The 8,789-nt window shown below is 35.2% G+C and overlaps 1 protein-coding gene across 1 annotated transcript; it reads right to left on the bottom strand.

Moving 5' to 3' along the window:
* Positions 1-2,417: 2,417 nt before the first annotated feature.
* Positions 2,418-3,493, bottom strand: LOC113859471. Its single transcript, XM_027492238.1, has 4 exons — positions 3,427-3,493; positions 3,175-3,179; positions 2,633-3,125; positions 2,418-2,569 (listed from the first exon to the last, which is right to left on the bottom strand). Exons 1-4 carry the CDS (start codon positions 3,491-3,493, stop codon positions 2,418-2,420), a joined length of 717 nt encoding a protein of 238 aa, XP_027348039.1.
* Positions 3,494-8,789: the final 5,296 nt, after the last annotated feature.

Genomic DNA, 8,789 nt, shown 5'->3' with positions numbered 1-8,789 from the left:
GAATTTAAAATTTGAAAATGAATCTAAAAACAAAAAAATGAATTTAAAAACAAAAATGAATTTAATTTAACCCAGAAAAACAAATTGAAAACAAAACAAATTGGAAAACAAAAACAAAAACAAAAATGAAAATGAAACACAGAACAAATTTGAAAACAAAAATGAGAATTAAAACCACAAATTGAAATCACGAATCATAGACGCAAACTAGGATTACTATACCGAATTTGCCTAAATCTCAAATGTAAAAGCAATCAATCGATCAATATTACACTCAAGAATAAAACCAAATTCAATCGAATTATGCATGCACCAATCTTAATCAAGAATTATGAAAAAGTAAAAAAGACAAACTCGAAGTAATCAATCGATCTTGCAACCCACGCTTGTGATGAGATGATTCATGAGAAAATAATAATTGAGAATATAATAGAATCCAAAAAGAGACAAGTGAATAAAACGAAAAAGATTTTGTCTCAAAAGTGGGAAAAGGTCTTTACAGAAAAAATGAGATTATGAAAACAAAATTATGAAAAGGGAAAGGAGGAGAGGTGAGGTTCAAAATCAACCTTTTGACCCCTATATATACTGGTCTTAAATGCAAATAGAAATAAATGGGTCAAGGCTTCTACAAGTAATTAAAATAAAACCCCTAAGTAAAAACCCTAAATATAAAAGGTATTTTTTAAGTCTGAACTTCAAAAATTAACAGAAAATAGCTCCAAACTCTAAATAGCATGATCCTTATGTTCAAATTGAAGCTCATGAAGTCAGAAATCTATTGCAAAAAGAATTAGCTAAAAAGAAGATCTACAGAAAAAGTTATGGCCGAAATAGTTGACAAAAGTCAGAATAGCAAAAATATGAAATATAAAGTAAAGATAACAAGTATTCATGAAAATCCCAATTTAATGCAAAAAATGAAAAAACATGCTAAATGAAGTAAATAAAGAATCAAAGATATTTTGGAAGAAGCAATAAGGCTATAAATGTGAGTACAAGATATGAATCATCAAATACCCCCACACTTAAACTTTTGCACTCCCAAGTAAAAGAAAGGAAAAGACAACAATACAAAACCAAACAAAGCAAAATTTTTCACTGGATTCTAAAGTGAAAGTGATGTGAGCAAGAAAGAAACTGAATTCATCAATCAAAGTATGAAAGAATAAAAAACAATCAAGGATATGTTCCAAACATAAAAGTAAAGAAGAATTTCAATCTAGCTAAATCATGGATCACAATTGGCAAAAATTCTCTCAAGGATATGTGTATCACTCATTCTCTCAAGTGTATAGGTCAACATTTTAACGCAAAGCACATTATGAAAGTAAGCACAACCATAGGCTTGAAAAGCCTCTAATTTTCACTATTTGAAACACATGCATCAAAAGATCAATAGGACTTTTATATAAGGCTAGAGAAAAGGTAGGATAAAAGAAAGTAGACAGGGCTAAAAACCAAGAAAAAGAAGAGCAATGGGGAATGAATTAAAAACAAGTAAAAGGATATCTAAAATTCAACACTAAAGGTATGTTTGATTTCTCTTTTACAAAGAGTTTTCTATTTTTTTTTTTAAATGTAGTATAAAAATTTTGGTTTTATTTTTTTCATTTTTATTTATTTATTTATTGTCTGTTTGTTTATTTGTTTGTTTGCCTTTGTTTGTTTTTTTTTTAAACTATTGTTCCAGTGACTAATAATCCATCAAATTTCCAAACAAAACACAATATAACACAATACCCCACACTTATCTTTTTGAACCAACTCCCAAAACAATTCCAAAGCTCATATAATCTCCAAGGTTGGGTGAATCATCATTTTTCAGGTCACATGGCTTGTAATGAGCTGCAAAATCATCAAGAAAGGGTTAATAAGGCTCAAAGGGGTAAACAAGTGAAATAACTACAAGGTGAGTCAATTTGGCTAAGTAGTTAAAATTTGAAAGAAGGCTAGATCATATCAAAAGTGCATGTGAACAAATAATCTCAAAAAGAGTCAAGTCAAGTTCTAGAATGCTTACAAACATGAGTGAATCACACAAGAAAGATAATAAGCTCAAATCTTACTAAGGTAATTATTCTACCAATCATTGATTCAAAATATAATTATTATGAAAAACTAGCTAAACCCCAATGCAAGAAACAAATCTATCATGTTATGAAAATCTCAACTGAGAATGACAAATAAAAATTGCTCACACAAATGAAATCTAAAAGCAAAGGAATCCAATGAAAAATATGCTAAGGCAGTGTCCCCCCATACTTGATTCAAACATTGTCTGCAATGTGGGAATGGATAGAAAATGAAAAACACATAAAAATAGTTCAAATAAAGTGAAAAGACATGAATGGAAAACTAAAGGAAAGTATAATGAAAAGAAATAAGGGTAAGAGAGAAAAAAATGCTCCAAATGCCTATGTAAATACTTCCTCCATCAGAATAGGCTCCACTAAAGATACATCATCTATGTTCTGAGCCTTCTCTATAGGTTTGCTTTCCTGGAATAGTTTTAGCTTGTGACTACTAACTTTAAAAACTCTGCCCATGGCTTCATCCTTAATTTCAACTGCATAATGGGGAAAAACATTAGTAATCACAAAAGGTCCATCCCATCTAGATCAAAGCTTACCTGCAATCAGTTTCAAACGAGAGTTAAACAATAACACTTTCTGTCTCACAAAAAACTCTTTCCTCAGAATTTTTGTATCATGGAATTTTCTTACTTTTTCTTTATACATCCTAGAGTTCTCATAGGCTTGCAAGCATAACTTATCAAGCTCCTGAAATGAAAGCTTCCTTTCTTTTTTTGCCTGCTTAAGTGTCATGTTACAACTCTTCACTGCCCAGTATGATCTATGCTCAATTTCCAGTGGAAGGTGGCATGCTTTACCAAACACCACACGAAATGGAGACATGCCTAGTGGTGTCCGGTAAGCTATTCTCTGAGCCCAAAAAGTGTCATCCAACAACTTACTCCAGTCTTTCCTGTTAGGATGAATCAACTTTTGCAACAGATGCTTGACTTCTCTGTTAAATACCTTAGCTTGCCTATTAGTCTGCGATGATATGGTGTAGCAATTCAGTGTGTCACCCCATACTTCTAGAACAATGGTACTATGGTCCTGTTACAAAAGTGGTTTCCCTAATCACTTATAACAACTTTAGGCACACCAAACCTGTAAAATATGTTAGTTAGAAGAAAATCTAAAACAACCATAGAATCATTAGTCCTAGTGGTCTTTGCCTCTACCTATCTGGAAACATAATCAACAGCAAGTAAAATATAAGAATATTCAAAAGAAACAGGAAAAAGGCCCATGAAATCTATACCCCAAACATAAAAAATCTCACAGAAGATGATAGGCTGCTAAGGCATCTCATTCCTCCGAGTGATGGTCCCTCTTACTTTCTAACATATCTAACAGCTCTCAGAGAATCTGGTTGCGTCCCTGAAGATGGTGGGCCAACAGAATCTGTTGTCCAATACCATCGTAGCTATCCTTTATGGTCCAAGATTCCTACAGATGTGTTATGACAGAAGTGCAGAATATCCTAAAACTCATGTTAGGAACACACCTACAGATTACCTGGTCACTACAAAATTTCCACAGATATGGATCATCCTAGACATAATATTTAGCATCACTTTTAAGCTTATCAACCTGAGATATAGATACATAAGAAGGTACAATAGAAGTAACCAAATAATTAACAATATCTGCAAACCAAGGTACAAAACCTATAGAGTACAAAGCAAATAAATAATCATTAGGAAAATGATCACGAATGGGTAAGGGATTTGTTGTCTTTTTAATATGGCTAAGATGATCAGCAACCTGATTCAACACACCACTTCTGTCTTTTATATTAATATTAAACTCCTATAGGAGAAGCATCCACCTGAGTAACTGATGAATCCACATTTTATTGGATTTTTACTTGTTATTTTAATGTTTCTTAATAGAAAAAAGTAAACTTAGGGTTGTAAATAACATAAAAATATCATTTTGGTCAATTTATAATAGATTTCTTAATTTTAGGTTAATTTACATTGATTTACATAGATATAGTTTGTAATTTTGATCAGTTGAATAATTATGCAGGAGTTTCTAGACTTTTTCCATGGATTTTTAGCATTTTAGAAAGTTTGAGGTGAAAGTGATCACTTTGGAGTCCATAGTGAACACTACAGCAAGCTTGTTCCAGAAAGGTAGACCAGAGTGATCACTATGAACCCATAGTGACAACTCTAGAAAGGCCAAAAAGTACAAGATCTTGTGCGTAGCTACTATGGAACCATAGTAGACACTCTGGAGCAGCCAAAGTTATCACTCTGATGCCAAAGTGACAACTCCAGAGAGGGCAAAAACACAGGACCTGCGCGTAAACACTATGGAGCGAGAGTAATCACTTTGGGGGCGTTGCGCATTATCACTATGAAGCCAAAGTGATAACTCCAGAGAGGCCAAAATCACAAACCTTGCGCGTTATCACTATGGAATGTGCGTAATCACTTTGGAACGCTGCGCGTTATCAATATGAAACCATAGTTGTCACTTTGAGCGAAAATTTCTGCACTATAAATAGAATTTGAGAAATTAGGGTAGGGAGCTTTTACATTTCCTTAGATTCTTTTGCCACTTTTGGAGCATTTTGCAGAGTTTAGGATCTTTGGGTGACAGCCAGGGGTCCATTATAGGTTTTAATTTCCAATTTCCCTTTGGATTCTCATTGATTTTACATTAATGTTGCTTACGTTTCTGCATTTCCTTCTTTCATTTGTGAAGCCCATCCATATGGAGGGCTGATGAATTCTCTTGTAATTCTTAGTCAACTCACATGGTTCTTGAAATTCTTGGGTTTAATGGAAATATTACTCTTTATTTCCTTGGATTTATTAACCCCAATCTCTGAATGAAATGAAATTTGCATGAGGGGAACATTGCTTAATGAACCCTAAATTACCCAAACAAAATTCTAATCCAAAATTGCTTAATTTTGATTAATCTTTGAGATTGCTTAATCTTAGGGATAGAGATTGGAGCCCATTAAGATGCTTAATTTTAATTGGGATACTAAAGTTAATTTTCGCTTGTTAGATTAACTTAATTCAAGGGAAAAATAGGGGATTATTGAATCATTTGGAAGAATAGTGATAGAACTCATTGATTGACTAGGATTACTCTTCTTAATTGATTGAATTTTACTAGTTTACATTTTGCTCTTGACTAAAATCTGGAAATTGACAAACCTCCCCCTAATTTACTTGCTTTAAAATATATGTTTACACTTGTTCGATGTATGTTCCCAACCAAAAATTCCTTGAAGACAACCTAGGACAACACCCTAGTATTGCATACATTTCTTTGCATATTTGATGAGGATTAACGACAATCTTTGTGCATAATGAGTAGCAAAATCTCGCATCATCAAATTGTAGGAGGGTTGGATTTATCCAAAAATTTTCTTTCAAAATTTTCATTCCAAAATTAAACTCTAATTGACACTTCCAATGTTTCCACAATCATGGATTCATTCAACAAAGAAATCATGCCTAATTCAATTAATTCCAAGCAAAGTCCCACTAAACTGAGCCAAAAATCTAGCAAGGTTTCATGTAATCCACACAATGCAAAGAAATTATCTAACTCAAAAGATGGTGTTTCACTCTTCAGTCATCCATATTTTAGGCTAAGTGTTTTCCCTCAGTTCATGCAGTTTGCCTCACCCTACCATATGCTTGCCCATGTTCTCAATCTCCTTTGCCTAGATACAAGGAACCACCTATCAAGAGGACTTTGTTGGTCACAAATGTATTAAGTTAGGTCAAAATGTTGATCAAGGAAGGTCAAAAGTTCAAGTGGGTTTTTAAGAGGAGGGAATTCCTTTAAGTGAGTGAGTACAATAACTAAGAGTGGAATGCATAAAATGATGCAGCAAATGATATTCAAGCACTCCTTCACCATATTTTTCATTTACTTTGCCTTATGTGGAGAATTCTTTTTCTATCAAAATGACTTGCTATATTTTTCTTTTTCTTTTCCTTTCATCATCATTTTTTTTAGACTTTGACAATCATTCTCTTCTTCAAATTCAAGCAAAAAAAATTTTTTTTTTTTGACATGTAAAATCCTCACCACCCCAAACTTGAGAGCTTGCTTGTCCTCAAGCAACTACAATCATAATCAGCACCCCAAACTTAATTTATTGCATTCACTCTTGATGCAACTCAAAAGAAATACCTCTATTAAGGAAAGGAAGATGTTTTTGCAGATTAAGTTTGGCAAAAGAAGGAATATAGAACAAGGGAAGTTAGGTGTAAAGGTGTTGAAGGGTTGGTGGGTGCGTGCAAAGATGGCCTCAATCAACTAGATTGAAGATTGCACAATGCATATTCAATTAAGAAGCAGGGCAAGTTCTTGAAGATGAATGCAAATATCCATGTAAATTGCACACAGAAAGGAATTTAAAGGCTCAATTCTCTACCATGGTGAAAGGTGATAATTACTTAGCAATATGTGATTACAATTCACCTTATAAGAAGATATGCGCAGCATGGTAGGAACGAAAATATTCAAAAACAGAGGATGATCATGAGTTGAATGGGAAGTGCAATCAAAATATAACTATGGAATTACAAAACTGGACTATATTAAAGGAGAGATAAGGAAAATATTTTTGTATTTTCATTTAACACTGTGCAAGAAAATTAGACTAAGAACAATGAAAACAGAGGTAAAGAGATCACCCCCCTTTCATAGAAAGTAGAATCACAACTCAGGGGTCAAGTTCATGCTCCTCTTGATGGAATTGAGGGCACTTTCTGCATAAATATACATAGAATTCAGTATAGGGAGCAAATATAAAGCCAGAAAATAGAATATATATATATATATATAAACGAAAATGTTGGAGATGTTCAGATTAAGAGGAACAATAAGAAAATAAAGCAGTAAAGGTGGAAACGGAAATGTACGATATTTACAAGGAATTGATGGTTAGCAGTAAATACAGGGAAATAGCAGAAAGTAAGTGAAAAGTGAGTGCAGTGAAAAAGAAAAAAAAAACTAAGACTAGATAGCATCTTCATTGGAGCTGGAAAAAGAAGAGTCATCATCATCTTCGGCGGCTGCTGGGAGGTCGTCATTTGAGGTACTGGAGCTGTTGTCATCGGCTTCAGCTCTGGTAAGGGCAGGTGGAGGAAAGGGTGGAAGGTCACTCTGGACTGCTGCTCGCAGGTAAGGGGCACTGAAAGTAGGAGCTTCATAAAGCTGTGTGGAAGTCATCCCCAGCTTTTTCCCTATATTCAGCAGCATAGTGTCTATCAGAGTCATAAGGGCCTTCTACCCAGCATAAATGGAATCCTGCCTCAGAGCAAGCTGCTTCATCTGCTCCCTCATCCTCATTGGAGTATCCCTCCTGTACTCAGCTGGTAGAGATAGTCCTGGGTCAGCATTCCTTCTGAGTTTGAAGAAGTCCTTCACCATTGCAGTAGTAATAGGAGGAGCTGCTCTAATCTTCTGTAGGTAGTCCCCAAAATCTACCCTAGCGTCTTGGCACAGCATGGTGATGATGGATGGGAAACCCATGGAATCTCTGCTTCTGCTTAAGATGTCCATAATGGCACTGCTGATTACCTTACCCACATGGATGGGCATTCTTGTCAAAATGGCATAAATAAGCTCTGCTCGCTTCACTGCTAAGGTAGAGGGGTGGAGGACCGACATGAAAGAACTGAGGATGAAGACACTCCAGATTTTTGCTACAGGGATGAGGTGCTTGGTGGTCAAGTTCTTGGGTTGCATCTTGCAGTCAAACTCCCAATTCTTACCTTCTTTGCAGACAGTTTCAAGGATAGGCTTGTAGTCCTTATCCTCTTGGATGCTAAAGGTTGTAAAGTCCAGTTGGCCAGCTGACTTATGCACAGCTGGGATATTCAGAACTCTTTGGATGTTGGAGGGGGTGAAGTTGATCAGTTTTCCCCTCACCATGCTATGTCTGGGAGGGAGAGTGTCGCTTTTAATCCTCATTGCGTTGGCGAAGAACTCTTGGGTGATTTCCTTCCACCCATTTCCAGCACAGGTTGTAAAAAGGTCCCATCCTCTTCTCTGAATCTCCTCCTCAAATTGGGGATAAGTGCCGTTTTGAATCGCAAAGTTACGGTCCTGCACCAGCTTCCTTCTCAGGATATTTGTTTTAAAATATTCTTCATGTTCCAAGAACCTAAACCTCGGGTCATGGTTAGGAGGAGGTGCAGAGGAAGAGGCACCAACTATTTTGGCCCTCTTAGACCTTGGAGTGCTCTTCCTTGGTGTGTTGACCATTTTTGCTGCAGAGAAAAAGGAAATATGTGTGATATATTCTACAGCAACGATGTATATCAAACAAAATAATATTTAACTAACTGAGACAGCAAACCAGAACATCAGGAATAGGATACAATGCAAGGTGATCACATTATGGTTCAGGCAAAACATCATTAAGACAACCAAATGGGACATAGGCAATGATGCAGCGAACTAAAATTAAGTGTACATGAAGCAAACAAGTGGTAACAAACCATTCTGTATGGCAGCAAAATGTCAAGAACTATGCAGATAAATAATAAGGATGTTCAATTTTGATTTGCAGAGAGCATTTACAAAGAATAATGCATGGTTGCAGTTAGGGAGATTCAGAAATTATCACAACAAAAGGACAGATGCAACTACAATTGCACTCAACAACATTTTGAATTTCAGTATGGGTTCAGTACAGAGAAGTGCAAAATATATGGTCAGTTATGA

Source organism: Abrus precatorius, unplaced genomic scaffold, assembly GCF_003935025.1.
Source record: "Abrus precatorius isolate BTA unplaced genomic scaffold, Abrus_2018 Scaffold2, whole genome shotgun sequence".
Lineage (NCBI taxonomy): Eukaryota > Viridiplantae > Streptophyta > Magnoliopsida > Fabales > Fabaceae > Abrus > Abrus precatorius.
The sequence above is the reverse complement of the archived record's forward strand: the minus strand, read 5'-3'. Positions and strand labels throughout refer to the sequence as shown.

What these genes read in the sequence shown, in the direction of transcription:
- LOC113859471 (XM_027492238.1), bottom strand. Translation starts at nt 3,493, where the DNA reads ATGGTATTGGACAACAGATTCTGTTGGCCCACCATCTTCAGGGACGCA. An exon ending in TCGTTTGAAACTGATTGCAG is followed by an intron (nt 2,570 to 2,632) that starts GTAAGCTTTGAT and finishes CCCATTATGCAG; the next exon opens with TTGAAATTAAGGATGAAGCC.